General features: G+C 46.5%; 1 protein-coding gene across 1 annotated transcript in view; it reads right to left on the minus strand.

Moving 5' to 3' along the window:
• LOC135214751 (nuclear cap-binding protein subunit 1-like) overlaps positions 1-20417 on the minus strand; it is a 365385-nt gene that overhangs the window by 328858 nt on the left and 16110 nt on the right. Inside the window, 1 exon segment of the mRNA XM_064249099.1 lies at positions 1601-1689. Coding sequence (XP_064105169.1) covers positions 1601-1689 — 89 coding nt within the window.

Here is a 20417-nt window from a genome sequence, read left to right on the forward strand (position 1 = left end):
CCAATGCAAACATGATTCCAGGCTACGCAAAGATTTAAGAATCACAGATAGGGATTTATCCTCCAAAGGACACTATTGTAGGGCCCGAAGGCATCACAGGTCTTTGGAGGGATAAATTCTACTGGACGGGTAACTTGTGTTACAACGCCTGGAGGAAGACCTTACACTATCACGTTCTAAGTTTACGTACCTATGATTCATAAGCCTTCCACGCAGAATCAGACATATTTTCACACTCGTTGCAGCGCTCATCAAACATACAAACATGTTTCCTACAATTCGCGCACACTGTATGAGGGTCTACCGAAGTTTTCGGTAGCCTAACCTTGCATTCTTCCACACAACATACTCTGGCCTAGTCGAACTAGATCCAGACATCGTAAGTTTAAGGAAAAATCAAGCCAAAATAAAAACAATTAGCGTATGCCTAACCACCGATCCTAATCAAATAACCAAAAATCAATCGGGATACTCAAGTGACCAAAAGAGTTCCAAAATCCAATGACGGAGGTGCAGAAAAACACTTGTTGACTGCACCGGCGACAGAAAATATCTGACAGAAAATGGGAATGGTTCCTTACGCCCGCCCCCTCCCAGCGGCGGAATGGGTACTACCACCTGGCCGACCACTGTGTGTGCCGGGAGTTTTGAAAATTCTGTCGGACTTCGGAGAATACAGCTATATATATATCTGGCAGGTAAGATTCGTGAACAAATTGGATTTGTTTCATTTGCTAAAATTCAAATTTGTTCTACTATCTCCTTCAATTGTGTAAAGAAGGCACCTACAGTGATGGCTTCACAGGTTTAGGAGAGCCCCCTCTGTTGCACAAATCTGACAAAGGGGAATCATCCCCCGAAGGAGAGGCAGCAAGACATGGAAGTCTCATTGGGGGGGATGAAAGCATCCAAAGGATTACTCGCCAAGAGAATTATTGGGGGCGTATTACCCACAGATGACGATTTAAAAAGCTTTTTCTGGTACTTCTTTAACAAGTAGTACTTCAACCATTGCTCTGGAGACCAGTCATGCCAATCCACACAAGGAAATGAGGATCAACATCTAAGGAGGAGCAGAAATGGCTACAAGCCTTATTAGGTACTACCAGGCCAAGTTCACATGGTAACTGGTTTACGCTCCATTAGGGCCACATGATTTGTGGCTTTGCAGTTCCATGACAGGCAAACAAGACGAAAGCAACAAAAAAACCAAAGGAAACAATCCCACAGGGAAAGAAGTGAGGTTGCAAGAACATGGCAAAAGCAACAGCTGGCAGGGCAGAGGGCAGCAAAGCACATCTACACACAATGACAGCCAAAAGTAATGAGACCCAGTGGGCAGAACCCCCATTCGGTCAGTAGGTAGTTAAATACCATACCACCATGTTAAAAGTTTAACGGCCGGTTTCTTCCTTCACTGATGGTAATTCCTATAATATACAGTATAAAGACCTTAAGGTTTGTATATCGTGTAGGAACAGATAAAATGTTCAATAAATTTATTTACAATAAAAGAATCTTAGGTTTACTCAACTTGACAAAATACTTAAACAATACAAGACTTAGCAAAGATATTCATTAAAAATAAAATTAACCTCACCTTCTCTCCAACGCGGATAATGAGAGATTCAAGACGATCTTCAATTTCCACGGCATCATTGCGTCTCCTCTTTCGGTCACGACCGGAGTCTGTGGAAAAATAAATCAATCCATTTTAACTTCTCTTACATCCACTGCAATATGTTATTTCAGGTTACCTTGGATAATCATGGTCATGTGTTACACATGCCAGTGTGTTATCATTGGACTACTACTGCATACTTTTGAAAGTGTTTTATTTAGTAATATCTATAAAGTTCATAAACAGAACTTCTCTTGCGTGAGTACATATTTTGATCTTGTCTGTGCTATATATAGTAGATTCACATAAACGTGCATCTGATGTCTAGGCCAGTCCCTTAGGATGCTCCTGATTGGCTGCTGATAGCCAATCACAGGGCTGGAAACTCTCAGTCTCTCTTGAGAGTTCACATAGGCAGGACATATGTTCCACCTCTCCTGAGGGATACTTTTGAAAGACATGTCTCTCAGGAGAGGTGGAACATACATCCTACCTATGTGAACTCTCTCTAGAGACTGAGAGTTTCCAGCCCTGTGATTGGCTTATCAACAGCCAATCAGGAGTGTTGTAAGGGACTGGCCTAGATATCTGATGCACGGTCGATGTGAATCTACTATAGTAAATCATACAGCACAAGAAGTAATGTGTTCTATTTTATTCTATTAATTCCCAAAGTTTTGCGTAAGAGTATGCTTTCAGATACTTTTTAAAACCTATAAACATGGCACCTGATTTTAACTTATGCCATGTATTTGTTTCATAATCTACTTTTCAAAGCTGATTAGATCATGGGCATATAATTATGTGGGACCTTCACAAAATAAAAAGCAGCACTATTTAGTACATGGCCTACCGATGGAGCCAAAACTACATTATATCTTGAAATTTAAACACCAGAGAAGCTTGTCAAATTCTATGGGCAAGCAGCAGCAGTATGAAAAAATTACAATTTTGAAAAGTAAATTGTGTTTTTCCGAATTATACAAACCTGAGGTCCTTTACATTAGGAATTACTTTCAGCGAAGCTCAAAAAACACTGCTTAACTCTTGAACATGGTGGTTAGGCAGTAACTACCATTCAGTATGCAGGAATACCCATCCGTACAGAAGCAAGCATTTCGGTTTGCCCTGTTTCAGACTGAGGGGTGACAGGGGGTGGGCCTAATGTGTAAAAGACCTGTTTCATGTATACAGGTAGGAAAAATACAATTTACTTTTAAAAATTGTCATTTGTTCCTACATAATATACAAAACTTCAGTCCTTTACATTAGGAAGACACTGATTGGAGGGAGGAACCTGCACAAGTCTCTTTGAATTGATGAGTTCTTCACACCTGGGCTGCTACTCCTGGTTGAAAGAGCTAGGAGTACCCTGCCTCTGAACTATTGATCAGAGTACAGGAACTGTGAGATCAAATGTCAGACTTTTGGAACTTTTCGAATAAGTGAGGAATCGTAACTCATCTGAAAAAAGGCTAGGAGGAATCTTAATAGTCGGAGTCACTACGCTTATGATTCGAAAAGGGTTAATCTTAATGCCATTTCCTCATTCCTCCCCTTGCTAGAGGAAGGAGAGGGATAGCTTCCACTATTCCAAAATAAAATAAAATGGGTGCTTGTTGTGTAGACTTGCCACATCAGACGACAGTTCTAGCAAGTGTAGGTTTGCCACATCAGACGACAGTTCTAGCAAGTGTAGGTTCTCAACCCGAAGGAAGAGAATAGGGGAATGTAGGAGGAGGAGGAGGAGGAAGAGAGGCCAGTCACTCTTATAATGCTTCTCACTTCCAGAAACACACCTTTGGTGAGATGCTACCTGTCTACTAAGAGCCAGGTAAGAAAACACACTTGTTGAGGAGCCACCATATGTCCAAGGTAAAAAGGTTCCAAGGACTTGTGGGCAATACCCGAAGGTCAAAATTCATAGATGTGGTCTGATGAGACCACATTACTGTATCCAGGCCAAAAGACTCCTCTGGAATGTAATATGTTATTGTTATAATACAATTAAGTTTGTTCATACTTACCTGGCAAATATATATATAGCTGTATTTCTGACGTCCGACAGAATTTCAAAACTCGCGGCACACGTAGTGGGGCGGGTGGCCAGGTGGTAGTACCCATTCCCGCCGCTGGGAGGCGGATATCAGGAACCATTCCCATTTTTCTATTCATATTATTCATGACCCTTGTCTCCTGAGGGAGGAGGGTGGGCACTCTAATTATATATATGTGCCAGGTAAGTATGAACAAACTTAATTGTATTATAACAATAACATTTTGTTCATGAAACTTACCTGTCAGATATATATATAGCTGAATCCCACCTTCGGATGGTGGGTAGAGACAGACTAGGATTTTTTTAGGAAACTTAAATTAAATAAAAGATTAACTTATTGGTTCCTTACCTGATAGCAAAGTAGACTCTCTGATTACTGTCACTTAAAGCCTGCTTATGCTCTTATCAGAGTTGCCAGCCAGGTTTGGACCTGTAGTGCTGGTGCACTCTGGATGCTCTGTCAACGGGGACGTTGACACAATGTGACAAGATCATCTAGCCAAACATATGGCAGTAACACAGCAAACCGACCACCACCTGACCAACTAACCAACCAAAAAACCCCTGACATTAACACTAAGGAATGGGAGATTTCCACAGAAGATCTCACCATCAACCAAAAACACAATAAAACTAACCTAACTAAGCTAAGGGATAGGGAGAGAGCTACTCAGCCCCCAAACTGTGTCTGCCGAAATGTAAGGCCCAAAGAACTACAGTTCTCGTAAATCGTTCTCCACATCCCGGAGGTAATGTGAGGCGAATACGGAATTGCTCCTCCAGAAAGGTGCTATCAAGAATATCTTTGATAGACATATTCCTTTGGAAGGCAGAGAAGTAGCTACGGCTCTGACCTCGTGAGCTTTCACTTAAAGAGGCTCAAATCAGTCTTCTGCAAGATGAATGAGCCTCTTTAATGACGTCCCTCAAGAAGAAAGCAACAGCATTCTTCGGACAACGGCAAATCTGGTCTCTTCACCGAGCACCAGAGATTACCTGAGGGACCTCTTATCTCTTTAGTCCCTATTCACATAGACTTGAGAGCCCTCCGACAGGGTACAGGGCTCTCTCTGGTTCTTGACCCCCACGAGACTCGATATTCCTTGATTTCAAAGCTCTTTGGCCAAGGATTAGACGGGTTCTCGTTCTTAGCCAAGAAAGATGGGTTCAACGAGCAGACAGCGTTGTCTCCCTTGAAGCCCACTAGGCTACTGAACGCTTGGATTTCACTACTCTCTTCGCCGTCGCCAGAGAAGCTAGGAAAAGCGTTTTTCTCGTCAAGTCCCTTAGAGAAGCTTCATGGAGAGGCTCAAAGGGACTTAGCATCAGATGTTTCAAAAACCACATCTAGATTCCATGAGGGCGGTCTTGCCTGTGGAATCTTGGTGGTTTCGAACCGACCTTAAGAGATCGTGCAGATCCTTATTGTCGGAGAGGTCCAGTCCTCTGTGGCGAAAAACGGCAGACAACATACTCCTATAACCCTTGATTGTAGGAACTGCCAATTTCTGCACATTTCTTAGATAGAGTAAGAATCTGCTATCTGATTCACAGAGGTCGTGGAAGAGGAAATTCCTTCCTTTTTGCACCATGCCCTGAAGGAGGACCACTTAAGACTGGTAGACAGCTCTTGAAGAGGCTCTTCGAGCATTAGCGATTGCTCTCGCAGCTGCCTTTGAAAAGCCTCTCGCTCTGGCCAACTTTTCGATAGTCTGAACGCAGTCAGAGCCGAGCGGAGAGGTTTTGGTGAAACCTTTTGAAGTGAGGCTGTCTGAGTAGATCTCTCCCTCCAGGGCAACGTTCTTGGGAAGTCCACAAGGAATGTCATGACCTCTGTGAACCACTCTCTTGCTGGCCACATTGGGGCAATCAGAGTCAACCTTGTCCCTTCTGAAGCTGCGAACTTCCTCATTACGTCCCCCATGATCTTGAATGGGGGAAAGGCGTAAAGATCCAGGCCTGTCCAGTTCCCAGAGCAACGCGTCCACTGCAATTGCCCCTGGATCCAGAACCGGGGAGCAATACAGAGGAAGCCTCTTCGTCCTTGATGTAGCGAACAGGTCTACTAGAGGACGTCCCCACAATCTCCATAATTGTTGACAGACTTCCTGGTGCAAGGTCCATTCTGTTGGAGAATCTGATTCGTCGACTGAGAAGGTCCGCCCTGACATTCTGAACCCCTGCCACGAATCTTGTCAGGATCTGATGCGCCTTGCGTCTGCCCATAGCAGAACTTCCTTCGCCAGGAGAAAAAGGGATCTGGAGTGAGTTCCTCCCTGATTCTTTAGATACGCAAGGGCTGTGGTACTGTCTGAGTTGACTTGAAACAACCTTGCTTGACAGTTTGTCTTCGAAGAACTGCAGCGACAGGAATATCGCTGCCAGTTCCTTTACATTGATGTGCCAGGCTACCTGTTCCCCTCTCCAGGAGCCTGACACTTCCTCCCCCCCTAGTGTTGCTCCCCAACCGGAAATGGAAGCGTCTGAGAAACAACACTAGGTCGGGGCTCAGAAGTTTTAAGGAGAACCCTCTCGTAGCTTCTGAGGGTCGAGCCACCATCTTAAGTGGGACTTTTACCTTGTTGGAGATCCTTAGGATCGCATTCAGGTCCTCTTTCGACGTCCATTCTTCCGCAAGGAAAAATTGAAGAGGCCTGAGGTGCAGTCTTCCCAGCGAGACAAACTTTCCTAGCGAGGAAATGGTGCCCAGCAGACTCATCCACTCCCTCACCGAACAAGCTTCTCTCTCTAGGAAAGCTGCGACTTTCTCTAACCCCAGTCGCTGACGTTCCTGGGATGGAAACGCCCGAAAAGCCACTGAATCCATCTGAATCCCAGATACACGATGGACTGTGTCGGGGTCAGATGCGACTTTTCGGAGTTGACCAAAAGACCCAGAGACTTTGCTAGGCTAACGTAAACTGAAGGTCCTTCAGACACTTCTGCCTCGGACGACGCTCTGATCAGCCAATCGTCGAGGTATAGGGATATCCTGATCCCTGACGAATGGAGCCCACTTCGCTACATTCCTCATTATCATTGTGAAAACCATCGGGGCCGTGCTGAGACCAAAACAAAGGGCTCTGAATTGCCAAAACCCTGTTGTCTAAGACGAATCTCAGGTACTTCCTTGAAAGAGGGTGGACGGGGACGTGGAAGTACGCATCCTGCAGGTCCAGAGACACCATCCAGTCGCCAGGTCTCAAGGCTCCCAGCACCGACTGAGGGCGTCTCCATTTTGAATTTGATCTTTTCTACAAAAAGATTGAGCCTGCCACACATCCAGGACCGGCGCCAACCTGACGACTGCTTCGGCACTAGGAAAAATCCTGTTGTAGAAGCCCGGTGACTCCAGGTCCAAGACTTGTTCCACCGCTCCTTTTTTCGACCATCTGTCTAACAGATCGAAAAGAATACTTTTTCTTCTCTCCCTGATAAGATGGAGAGAGGTCTCTGGGAGTTTGATGTTAAAGGAGGAGGATGTAAAAAGGGGATCTTGTACCCCCGCTCTACTATCTTGAGAGTCCCAAGGATCCGCCCCTCTCTGCCTCCAAGCCTCCGCAAAGAATTCCAGTCTGGCCCCGACTGGCGTCTGAAGGACAAGATCTTCATTTGGTGGATTTGGGTTTGAATGAAGCTCTTCCTCTCGAAAAACCTCTCCCTCGAGGAGCTGCTCTCGAGGGGGGTGTGCCCCGCGAAAGGGTTTGACTTTCTTCGGGGGTTTGCTGAATGCCGAAGTGGAAGGAACTGCTGGACGTCTTGAAGACTGTACCAAGAGGTCCTGGGTCGCCTTCTCTTGCAAACTCTTTGCAAGATCCTTTACCATAGCCTGGGGGAAGAGATGGTCCGAAAGAGGCGCAAAGAGCAATTCCGCTTTCTGAGCGGGAGATACCGACTTAGCGGTAAAATTGCAAGAAGAGCTCTCTTTTCTTCAGGAAAGCAGTTCCAAAATGAGAAACTAGCTCCTCCGAACCATCCTGACGGCCTTGTCCATACATGACAACACGCTGGACAGCTCCCCCAGACTGAGAGAATCAGGACTTCTAGACTGAAGGTCTAAAACTCCCACACAGTCTAGGAAATTAAAGACATTTAGGGTGCGAAGCAGTCCCTTCAGTGGTGGTCCGTCTCCACAGGAGTCCAGGACACCTTAGCAGACGATAAGAGAGACCTCCTCTGAGCGTCCACTAAACTGGAGAATCACCCAAGAGCGGACGAAGGAACCTTTACTCCCACGTCCTCCTTGGTTTCATACCAATTCCTCCTTTCCCGGCGAGTAGATTGGGCGGATGGCGAAAGTGGTCTTGCCCTGATCCTTCCTTCTAGACATAAGTCTTGAAGCTTCTTAAAAGCCCTCTTGTCGACAGCGATGTCTTCATCTCGACGAATTCAGGGGTCTTAACGGTCTTGGAAGACGAAAGTTGAGAGGGAGGAGACCTAGGGGCTGCCGGCTGGAACTTCTCCCCGAAGGATGAACGTAACAGCCTGACAAGAACCTTGTAGTCCGAGACAGCTGAAGCTACCGGCTGTTCTTCTTCGACGGAACTCCCTGGACTACTAAGTTCCCCTTCCTCCCTAAGAGAACTGGAGAACGTCCATCAGGAGAGGGAGTACGTCCAGCATCTCAATCCTGAACAATGACTTCCGTTGGTTGGAAGTACCCGCTACAGGTACGGAATCGCCCTTACGCGATCCTTAGAAGGACGGACATCTTGTGAAAGAGGAGCTCCTTAGAAGCAACGGGAACTGTCTTAACAGACACGTCCCTACGAGAGGAAGCGCGAGCTTCCTGACGAGAGGCGCCAAAAGCGTCCTGCTTAGCCAAGCAAGCGTCCTGCTGAGCGTCCTCAAAGCGTCCTGCCTCGCTCGAAAAGCGTCCTGCTTCGACGCGAGCGTCCTGAGGAGCGTCCTCAAAGGCGTCCTGTCGATAACTCAAAGCGTCCTGCTTCGAACGCCGAGCGTCCTCAAAAGCGCCTTGTAGAGAGCGCAAAGCGTCCTGCTTAGAACGCCGAGCGTCCTGCCGAGCGTCCTCAACAGCTCCCTGCCGAGAGCGCAAAGCGTCCTGCTTCGAACGCCGAGCGTCCTGGCGAGCGTCCTCTCCTGAGAGAGCAAAAGATCTACTCGGAGAACGAGACGGTGACGATCTGGAGGAGGAGAGAGAGACGAGCGAGACGAGAGAGAATGAGACTGCTTCGTCCTCTTGACGGGCAGCCGAACGTCCTTCCTACTCTTAGGCTCGACTGCTGCTGGGCGAGTCCTCTGAGCCATCAGCGACATAATCTGGTCCTGAGGGACACTAGGATATCCTTCGTAGGTGACGAAGGAGCATAAGAAGGGGCAGGACTGAGCCTGCGAGAAAGGCGAGGGGCGACGGGGACGCCTCCTTCCTTCTAGCAGGTACAGCTATCTGCCTCTCAGGTGAACAACGCCTGTGCGTGGAAACCAACGTCCTCGTCGATAGAAAGCCTCCTCTCTCTGAGGAGGAAAGGCGTCATAAGCATCCTCTGACGAAAGCGGAGACATAGGACGTGAAGCGTCCTCAAAGCGAAAGGTCCTTTTCAACGGACGCGAGTCTCTCCGAGCGCTCCACCCCTTGCGCGGGGAGGACGCTTCGGAGGACGAAAAGCAATCTTTCAGGACACGCGCTCGTGCGCGCTCCTTGGCAGCCTGGGATTTAGCAACAAGGCCTGCCGAAGGGACGCCAGATCGGTGGGGAGCCCCCGTAACCCTCTTGCGGCTTTCGACATACCCACTTCCCTGAGTCCTGGGAGTCCGATAGAGGTCTAGGCCTAGAGGCATCATGGGGCCGATCTGACGCCCCCTCCTACAACACTAGGGGCACTAACACAAACTTCACAGGGCCAGTTTTCTAGGGCCAAAACTTTAGATTCGAGAGCGCGAATAGACTCAAGAATCAGAGAAAGGGTGTTACCTTCTCCAGACACAGCACTGGGGCCCGAAGGCAACAAAACAGGATTAGGTTGAGCAAAATCTACTGGTGTTAGAGGAGGAGAAATGTTACTTTCCTTACCTTTAGTAGAACTGCCCTTGGAGGAAGACCTCCTGACTCTATCGCGCTCCAATTTACGTCGATAGGTCTCATACATCTTCCATTTATCATCATCCAAATCCTTGCATTCATTGCACCGATCATCAACCAAGCAAACATGCCCCCTGCAATCCATACAAACTGTGTGAGGATCAACTGAAGGTTTAAGAAGCCTCACCTTACATTCACTCCTCACACACACTCTGAAACTTCCAGTACTTGATCCCGACATCATGGTACACAGAAAAGCCAATCCAAAATCAAAAAGCCAATCCACTATTACGCGTGCCAATCCAACAATCCAGAAGTCGATAACCAACCAAAAAGTCAATCCAGATAATATTAAGCGGGATAATCAAAAATCCTAGACGGAGGTACTGTCAACAGTTGTTTGCAGCACCGGCGACAGAAAAAATATGAATAGAAAATGGGAATGGTTCCTGATATCCGCCTCCCAGCGGCGGGAATGGGTACTACCACCTGGCCGCCCCACTACGTGTGCCGCGAGTTTTGAAATTCTGTCGGACGTCAGAAATACAGCTATATATATATCTGACAGGTAAGTTTCATGAACAAATGATAAAATAAGGCACTGATTCCATGAGCTCTCGGGGGAAGCGTACAGGTGACATTGTCGCCAGCTGCAAAGAACCATACTCCTGATCACCTCACAAAACCAAGAGAAAGATGTGTCCTTAGACACTTCTTCCTTAGTGAGTCAGTACTATTAGTGAAAAGTTATTGAAATCCATTAAAGAATGTAGTTTTTTTTCTTAAGTACTACAGCAACATGCTGATTCAAGAAGGTCGAGCCAAATCGAATGAGCTGAACAGATCACATCAATGCAACTATGGGCAGTACTCATCTGCTAAGAAGTATCACTTTCCTCCCAGACATGAATCTCCTTAACAACTGAAGCCCCTTGGGAAGAAAGTTCAAAGGAGATTGTGTCTGGTATCCTAAGTGCTCGGACCCTAAGGTCCAAGACACAAGGATGGAACCTGATCAAACACTTAAAAAAATTCTGGCAGCCAAACTCAAAACACTCAAGTGTCTTGGCACTTCTCTCATTCTGTGCCTAAACCAGACTGGAGAGTGAACTCTCCCATACAGGTTGAGTACCACCTGAAATTCCAAATACTCCTGGGCAGTCAGCGATACACCAGCCGAGCACTCAAGACCAAAAAAAAAATCTGAGTGCTCGGTGAGACTGCCGAATCTTGTAAAAATGACCAAGAGGGATTGTCTATCGACTTCTGAGTGCCAGATATCCTAAAGAATCAAGCGCTTGGCATGACTCCGAAACTCGTAAGAACAATCATCGGGACCAGACTTCTCACCTTCCAAGTGCACATAGTAATTCCAAAGAATCCGAGCAGCCAGTGAGTACTAGAAATGCTAATGAATTCAAGCACTCTGCGAGATTCCCAAGTCTCGTAAGAACAATTTTCTTTCTCATTCCGAGTGCTTGTGATCCCAAGTAACAGAGCGTCCAGTGAGCAATCAAAATTTAAGGAATTCAAGCACTCGGTGAGATTCCCAAGTTCAATAAGAACAATCATCAGAATACCGGGAGAGAAAAATTGAGGGCGAAAGCTCCAAAGATTTCCTCCCTGGAAACTCTACAACAGCGCAAGCGGCTGGAGCAATACCTCACAATCATAACAAATACAGTGGTCCCCCATATTCGCGTGGGATGCATACCAGACCCCCCCATGAATAGTTAGAACCCGCGAATGTTTGGAACCCCTATAAAAATGCTAAAAACAGCCTATTTTGTTAGTTAAAACTCAAGAAAAACCCACTAAAAATGTTCATATTTGGTTTTTTAAATGGTTTTATCACAAAAGTGCATTTTATGATGAAATTGATAAAAAAATGATATTGTTATAATACAATAAAGTTTCATACATACTTACCTGGCAGATATATACATAGCTAAGACTCCGTCGTCCCCGACAGAAATTCAAATTTCGCGCCACTCGCTACAGGTAGGTCAGGTGATCTACCGGCCTGCCCCCCTGGGTGGCAGGACTAGGAACCAATCCCGTTTTCTACTCATATATTTTCTCTTCCACCTGTCTCCTTGCGGGGAGGCTGGGTGGGCCTTAATCGTATATATCGCCAGGTAAGTATGTATGAAACTTTATTGTATTATAACAATATCATTTTCATACAATCAACTTACCTGTCAAGATATATACATAGCTGATTGGCACCCTTCGGTGGAGGGTAAGAGACAGCTACTACTAGAATAGACAGGTAAACAACATCTGTTGTAGGTATAAATTAGAAAAACCTTGGTTCCTACCTGATAGGTGGTAGACTCCGTGGGTGTTTTCCCCGTAGTCTGCATCACCTCAAGAAACTTTAGCGAGATATGTGATCTATGGCCAAGAATTCTTGTGGGTCTGCCGAAGGGGTCTTATCCACTTACTCGGCAGAGCCTGAAAGGACTTTGTCAATGGGTGCTGATCCACTTACATGACAACACACCTTATTAAGGAGCAAACAATCAATCCCGACCACCTGATTCCTAACCACCATGTTAGTATTAAAAATTGCTCAGAGTTATCCCCAACTCTTCGCAACAACCGTAACTCACACCACAATGCACAAGTACACAATAATTTAAAAAAAAAAATTTTCTATTACAAGATATCACAAGAGTTCCTTACTGAACTGAAGTGACTGGACGCTTGTGCGACAACTGCACTTGTTCAGAAGAAAGTCTAGAACATATCTATATTTAAGGTTTCTATTACAAGATATCACAAGAGTTCCTTACTGAACTGAGTGACTGGACGCTTGTGCGACAACTGCACTTGTTCAGAAGAAAGTCTAGAACATATCTATATTTTAAGGATTGTTGTAAGCTCCTGTACCCAGGATTGTGCCCGCAGACACAAAAGGACCTAATGAAAAACATTTTCTAGGTCACATACACGCACGTCCTTCAAATAGTGAGCCGCAAACACAGAATTACATCTCCAATATGTCGCTTCCAAGATATTCTTCAGCGACATATTTCTCTGAAAAGAGAGAGACGTTGCCACTGCGGCTCACTTCATGAGCTCTTACTCTTAGGAGTTTTAAGGAATCGTCCGTGCAAGCCTTATGAGCGTCCATAATTACGTTCCTGACAAAAAAGGCTAATGCATTCTTAGACATAGGTCTTGATGGATCCTTCACTGAGCACCACAGCCTTGTCTAGAACCTCCCAACTGTTCCTTTTTCTTCAAGTAAAACTTTAATGCCCTTACTGGGCAAAGAGACCTCTCGCGGTTCCCTGCCGACGAGACCCGATAATCCTTTTACTTCGAAGTTTCTCGTCCTAGGTTTCGTTTAAGAAGGTTTTCATTCTTCGCTAAGAATAATTCCTTGAAAGAACAGATGGCTGAATCTATATTGAACCCGACTTTGTCACTAAGGCGTGCAGTTCGCTAACTAACCTTTTTGCCGTTGCCAGTGACAAAAGGAATAAACATTTTCTCGTTATATCACGAAACGAGGCCAAATGTAGGGGTTCAAATCTCTCTGAAGTCAAGAACTTCAGTACTACGCTCTAGATTCCAGTTAGGGGGAGAAGTCATTCTATACTTCTTTGTCTCAAATGACCTAATCAGATGATGCAGGTCCTTATTGTTTCCCAAATCTAGGCCTCTATTCCTAAAGACGGCCGAAAGCATACTCCTATAGCCCTTTATCGTGGCTACGGAGAGCTGCGACTCTTCCCTCAGAAATAACAGAAAATCAGCTATTTCTGCTACAGAGGTACTGGAGGAGGACAACTTCTTTGACTTACACCACCTTCTAAAAACTTCCCACTTGGATTGATAAACCCGGATAGTGGATTTAAGTTCTCCGGCTCTAGCGATCGAGCTTGCTGCTTTACTATAGAAAAGCCTCTCGCTCTGACAAGTCTTTCGATAGTCGAAAGGCAGTCAGAGCGATGAGCGGGGAGGTTTTGATGAAACCTCTCGAAGTGTGGTTGTCTGAGAAGATCCCTCCTTTGTGGAAGGGATCTGGGGAAGTCTACTATCCACTCCAGTACCTCTGGAAACCATTCTTGAGCTGGCCAAAAGGGGGCTATCAGGGTCATTCTTGTCCCCTTTGAAGTCACAAACTTCCTGAGTACTTGCCCCAGAATCTTGAATGGGGGAAATGCGTAAACGTCTACCTGAGACCAATCTAGTAGGAAGGCGTCTACTGCTAGAGCTCTGGGATCTTCTACCACTGAACAGAGACTTCCAGTCTCCTCGAGAGGAACGTGGTCAAAGAGGTCGACATGAGGAGTTTCCCCAAAGAGACCAGAGCTTGAGGCAAACTTCTGAGTGGGGAGGGTCCACTCGGTATGAAGGACCTGGTTCCTCCTGCTCAGCCTGTCCGCTCGTACGTTCCTTACTCCCTGAACGAACCTCGTCAAGAGAGAGATGTTCCTCTGGGATGTCCACAACAGAAGTTCTCTCGTGAGTTCGTAAAGGGCATACGAGTGAGTACCTCCTTGCTTCCGAATGTATGCTAGAGCGGTTGTATTGTCCGCATTCACTTGAACTATTTTGTTGCTTGCAACTAACGGTTTCGAAGCTCTTTAGAGCTAGGTGTACAGCTAGCAGTTCTTTGCAGTTTATGTGCCAGGACAACTTGAAGAGCATTCCAAGTGCCTGACACTTCTCTCTTTCCCAAAAGTTGCTCCCCAACTTTTTCCGACGCGTCGGAAAACAATACAAGTTTGGGCTCTGTATTTCATGGAAGTACCTTTGTTTTCCCTCAGTGGAGTAACCACCATTCTAGATGTCGTTTTATCAGATCTGGAATGGGAAAAAAGTCCGAGAGTAGTTCCTGTCTTCATGTTCCACGAACTTCTGAGGAAGAACTGAAGAGGACGGAGATGAAGTCTTCCTAGGTGAAAGAACTGTTCGAGCGAGGAAAGGGTCCCTAAAAGGCTCAACCATTCCCTCGCCGAAGTCCGTTCCTTCCTTAGGAAGAGAGAGACTTTTTCTAAACCTCTCGCTAGCCTCTCTTGAGAAGGAAATACTCGAAAACCCCGAGAATCCATCCACCGAATCCCCAGATAGACCAAGTTCTGGCTGGGATCAGTTGGGACTTCTCGAGGTTCACGAGTAATCCTAAAGTCTTTATAAGGTTTAGTGTCACATTCAGGTCCTCCAAACACTGTTCCTCTGACTTTGCTCTGATAAGCCAGTCGTCTAGATAAAGAGATATACTGATTCCTTTCAGATGAAGCCATCTCGCCACATTTTTCAAAAGGTTCGTGAAAACCTGAGGCGCCGTCGACAGGCCGAAGCACAAGGCTCTGAATTGGAAGATCCTTCCCCCCGTCATGAAACGGAGGTACTTCTTCGACGAAGGATGGATCGGGACGTGAAAATATGCGTCCTGGAGATCCAGAGACACCATTCCATCCAATCCCCTTGGCGAAGAGCCGCCAGGACTGAAGCAGAGGTTTCCATGGAGAACTTCTGTTTTTGAACAAACTTGTTCAGAGCGCTGACATCCAGAACTGGTCTCCATCCCCCCGAGGCTTTCGCAACCAAGAAAGACGATTGTAAAACCCCCGGGGAGCTTTGATCCAGCACAAGTTCTATAGCTCTCTTGTCCCACTCTGATCCACCATTTGTTGAAGAGTATCTTTTTTCAACACAGGGTCCTTGTAATTGGCGGACAATTCCCTCGGAGTTGACGTCAGGGAGGATTGTCCAGGAAAGGAATGAGATATCCCTTCTGAAGAACCGACATCGACCAAGGATCTGTGTCGATGCGAGTCCGGCTTCCGCAAAATCCCCGGAGCCTGGCACCTACTGGTGTTTTGGAGGAGCGCCACTTCACTTTCCCCTTTTAAAGGGGCGGAACGAGGCTCGACTCTCTTCTCGTCGTTTTCCTTTTAGCGTAACTCTAGTTGGAGGGCCGCCTCGAAAGGGCCGAACAGGAGTAGACGCCACTTTCTTTTCACCCACCATTACTGGTTCTCTTCTTCCTGGACGATTGCAGGAGAAGATCTTGAGTCGCTTTCTCCGTCAGCGATCGGGAAATATCCTTCACCAACTGTGACGGGAACAGAAAATCAGACCTAGGGGCGAATAACAAAGCTGCTCTTTGTGAGTGTGATACTGCTTTCGTCAAGAAAGCGCTAAACACAGATCTCTTCTTCAAGAGACCTGCTCCAAACAAGGAAGAAACTTCCCCTGAGCCGTCTTGCACCGCCTTGTCAATACATGACAGAATTGCTAGGAGAACATCCGGTTCTAGCCCTTCAGGGCATGAGCCTTCTTGGACATCACCCCAAGGGACCAATCTAGGAAGTTAAAGACTTCTAGAATGTGAAAAAGTCCCTTGAGGAGATGATCCAACTCTGAAAGGCCCCAAGTAATCTTAGCCATGTGAAGGCTATGTCTCCTGGATGCGTCTACCAGACTGGAAAAGTCACTTCAGCTGAAGCAGGAGAGTGACGACCCATATTCTCCCCAGTCTGGTACCCCAAATCCCTCTCTTGCCGGTCAGTCTAGGGGGAGGCATGCAAATACTGTCCTTACAAGCTCCTTCTTAGTAAGCATCCAGTTATCAAGCGATTGCAGAGCTCTCTTCATAGAAATCGTCGGTCTCATCTTCACGAAAGCCGACGATTTCGGAGTCTTCGAGCATGAAAAACAGAGAACGAGGCGAAGGAGGAGCGGCAGGGATCAATGCGTCTCCGTATTTCCTGGAGAAGGAGAGCTGTCAAGACTTTGTAGTTCGACAGTCCTTCCTTACTGTGAGACTCGTCCTCTGATTCCTCTTCCATAATCGGATCAGCAGGAGAGACCACTTCTCGTTCCTGGTCTTCTTGTCCACCATTCTCTCTACTGGGGACAAAACTCCTAATAGGAGAGCGCTAAGAGAGTGTAAAGAGCTCCTATGTTCGACTGGCTCTTCGTACTTGGCTGGCGCCTCGCGCCTGGCTGGCGCCTCGCGCTTGTCTGGCGCCTCGCGCTTGGCTGGCGTCTCGCGCCTGGCTGATTCCTCGCGCTTGGCTGGCGCCTCGCGCCTGGCAAGATCCTCGCGCTTGGTTAGCGTCTCGCGCCTGACTGACTCTTCGCGCTTGGCTGGCGCCTCGCACTGACTGGTGTCTCGCGCCTCTGAACCGTCTCGCGCCTGACTGACACCTCGTGCCTTGTTGAAGACTCGCGTCTTCCTGAAGTCCCCTCCTTGCGTGACAGATGTTCTTCTTGAGCCTCACGCTTGGATGAATGCTCACGCCTGTTTGTCACTCCGCGCTCGGCTGAAGCTACTGATCTGGCAGACGTATCCCATCTGGGAGAATCCTCTCGTCTGCAATGCGTTTCTCGCTTGTCTGACTCTCCTCTTAGAGGACGCTTCTCGTCTGTAGGACGCCTCGCGCTTAGCTGTTGCTACGCGCTTGTCTGGCGGATCCATATCTTCCCACGAGTCTCTATCTGAGATCTCAAAAGACTCACGTTTTCGCAGGAGCCTCACTCCTGGTGGGAGAAGGAAGACGAGTCTTCTTGACCGGCAGTCTGACGTCCTTTTCTTTACGAGGAGGATCCTTCGAAAGGACTCCTACTAGGGCGGAAAGCTGTTCCTGTACCGCCAAAATGATCCTTTTGGACGCTTCTCCTGCGTCTTCTTGAACGGGAGAGGAAGACCTCGAAAGCGTGTTGCCCCCATCATGGAACGGCGAAACCCTCTTCGCCTTCTGATAGAAGAGGTTCTTCTTTCCGAAAAGCGTTCCGGGCTTGAATCCAAACCAGGATCTCTCCAGTGCCTTTTCAGGGGCCTGGACAAGTCCGAATCCTTCCACCCTCGTTTAGGAGAGGGAGAAGCGGACGAAGAGAAGCACTCTCTGAGGACGCTTTTTCGATAGCGGTCCTGAGCAGGCTGTCTATGCACAGCACCTGCTGAAGGGACGCCTGAACCGGGGGGGAATTCTCCACAACCTCCGTACGGTTCTTTCGACTTTCCTTCTCCTCTGGGCTTGGGAGCTTGGAAGAGGTCTAGGCCTGGGAGCGTCGCGAGACGGTCAGACGCCCCCTCCACAACACTGGGGTGGGGACACTCACTTCACTAAAGTCACTTTCACCATCCTTACCTTTATGGTAGCCCTTTCGGCTTTCATCCTGAGAATCGTAGCCTTCAGTTCAGCAATTCCCGAAGCTGAATCTGAATGTACAGTCAGTGAGGGTCCTGATAGAGAATCATAATTAAGAGAGAGTTAGAATTGTCTAAAGGCTCAATAGGCCTTGTACAACTACCCGCCATCTTAGATGCCGACCCTTCTGACTCTATCCCCTTTCTAACTTCTTCAAGTAAGAAGTTAGAGTCTTCCATTCCTCAACATTCAACCTTTCACACTCATGACAGGTGTTAGAAATAGAACAATCAAAAACCCCTACATTTGCGACATACAGTGTGAGGATCAACCGAAGCTTTCGGTATCCTCACCTTGCAGCCTACATTCACACACATTCTCACACAAACACTTGAATCAGACATTCTGAAGAAAATAAAAAAGCAACGTCCAAATCCAGTCCACAGTAGCGAATGCCAAAACAACGATCCAGGTACTTCACCAAAAGTCCACAAAAAGATGATCAATTGCTTAGAAAAGCGAATTCCAGTCAAGAAGTGGCAGCAACGATGTTGATACCACCGGCGACAGAAAATATATGAGTAGAAAACGGGATTGGTTCCTAGTCCTGCCACCCATGGGCAGGCCGGTAGATCACCTGACCTACCTGTAGCGAGTGGCGCGAAATTTGAATTTCTGTCGGGGACGACGGAGTCTTAGCTATGTATATATCTGACAGGTAAGTTGATTGTATGAAAACTAAGAATCTGTGGATATTTCTCATAGAAAAATACTGTGAATGTGCGAATTTTCCGCGAATAAAGCGGGGAAACGTTCCCGAGAGAAATTTGCTAATGTGTGAGTCCGCGAATACAGTGGGTCCACTGTATACTGTCATGTCCTTAATTAAAGAGAGGACGTGGTGATAGGAGGTGAATGTTACGCCCGTGGCCGCCAACCCCGAGACACTCTGGGGGAAGGTGGCCTGCAAGGCTATCACAAATAAAGACAGCCCTCGGTTAACAGCGGGGTTCCATTCCCAGACCGATACTGCTAACCAAAAAATCCAGCGATAACAGCACTAAAATCCTGCTTAACGGAGCCGCTAACCGAATAGCGGCGCCATTAACCAGAGATTGGCGCTGCTAACCAAAGATTGGCATAGAAAAATCCAGTTAACAGCATTGCTAGACAAGCCCATAAAACCGGATAGCCGTTAACAGAGTAGTAGTTTGTTTATTAATAATAAACACAGTATATTCAATATATTTACAGAAATAATAAAAGAAAAGATCCTTCTGTAAAAAATGAGCATAACAACATCAGACAAGAGCTCATGATAACGTGTTTGCATCGCCAGACGGCCAAAAGCAAAGTGGAATAGTACGTATTTACATTCAGACAGGTAGGTCTCCCCACCTACTGGACGGTAGTTACTGTCTAACCACCTTGTTCAAGAGTTTTAACGGCCGTGTTCCAGCTTCGCCATAAGCAATTCCTAATGTAAAGGACCAAGATTTTGCATACTGTGTAGGAACAATCAATTGTATGCATACAAACACTCAAACATAGTACAATAGGTATATATGTATAAAAATTAAGAAAAGCTTTAGAGAGACTGAGGCACACTGATTAAATTCAAACATATAAAAAAATTAAGTAATTCAAATCCTACAGGTAGTAGCTCCTTTTCAAAATTTGTTTCAAATTGCATAACAAACATAATGACTTTTTTCTTCAGCAATGTCCCCAAGAAACAACGTTAGTATTGACATATTCATTTCCCAGATTGTGTAGTACCTAATTCAAGCAAGTTTGCATGGTGTGCACTAATTAGTGTTTTGTTAATGTATACCTACTGGTAAGATTACTGTTTAAACAAGCACAAAAGCCACATTTGGTGAAACTTGAGACTCAGTCACATACAATAGTCGATTCACTTAAGTTAGATTCTTGTGCCTACGAGACATTATGGAGGAGTTATGGAGTTCCATTTGACAACGTCTGAGAGAGAGAGAGAGAGAGAGAGAGAGAGAGAGAGAGAGGAGAGAGAGAGAGAGAGAGAGAGAGAGAGAGAGAGAGAGAGAGAGAGAGAGGGTAATTGGTGGTTTGATGGTTAACGACTGAATTGGCTGTTGGTGGGTTCTGGGTTGTCTGCTGGTGCTTTTGGAGTTAGCTGTTCGAGTTATGTGTTTTGGAGGTAGTCTTTAGTCAGTCTTTGGTGAGAGCTGGTGATAAGTAGTGTTGGCAGCGGTCTGTTAAGTCTTGGTGGATGTGAAAGTCAGTTGAGTTGTGTTATTGATTTGTTGTTTGTTTTGTTAAGTTTGATGTAGTTTGCTTGGAGTTGTTGTGCCTGTCTGTTGGATTTGTTGGGCTTTGAGTTCCTGAGGGTTGTGTGTGATTGTTATAGTTAAGGGTTGTTGATGGGGAGCTGTTGTGGTTTTTTGGTGTGGCTGTGAGTTGTTGAGGGTTGTTATTGGTGAGCTGCTGTGATCCCTTGGTGTTGTTGGTGGGTGTGTGTTGCCTTTTTGTGGTGTTGGTGATTGTTTGTGCATTGATCTTTTTGTTGTGGTTGTGTTCCTTGTTGGTTTGCTGAGTTGT

This window comes from Macrobrachium nipponense, chromosome 46, assembly GCF_015104395.2.
Source record: "Macrobrachium nipponense isolate FS-2020 chromosome 46, ASM1510439v2, whole genome shotgun sequence".
NCBI classification, from domain to species: domain Eukaryota; kingdom Metazoa; phylum Arthropoda; class Malacostraca; order Decapoda; family Palaemonidae; genus Macrobrachium; species Macrobrachium nipponense.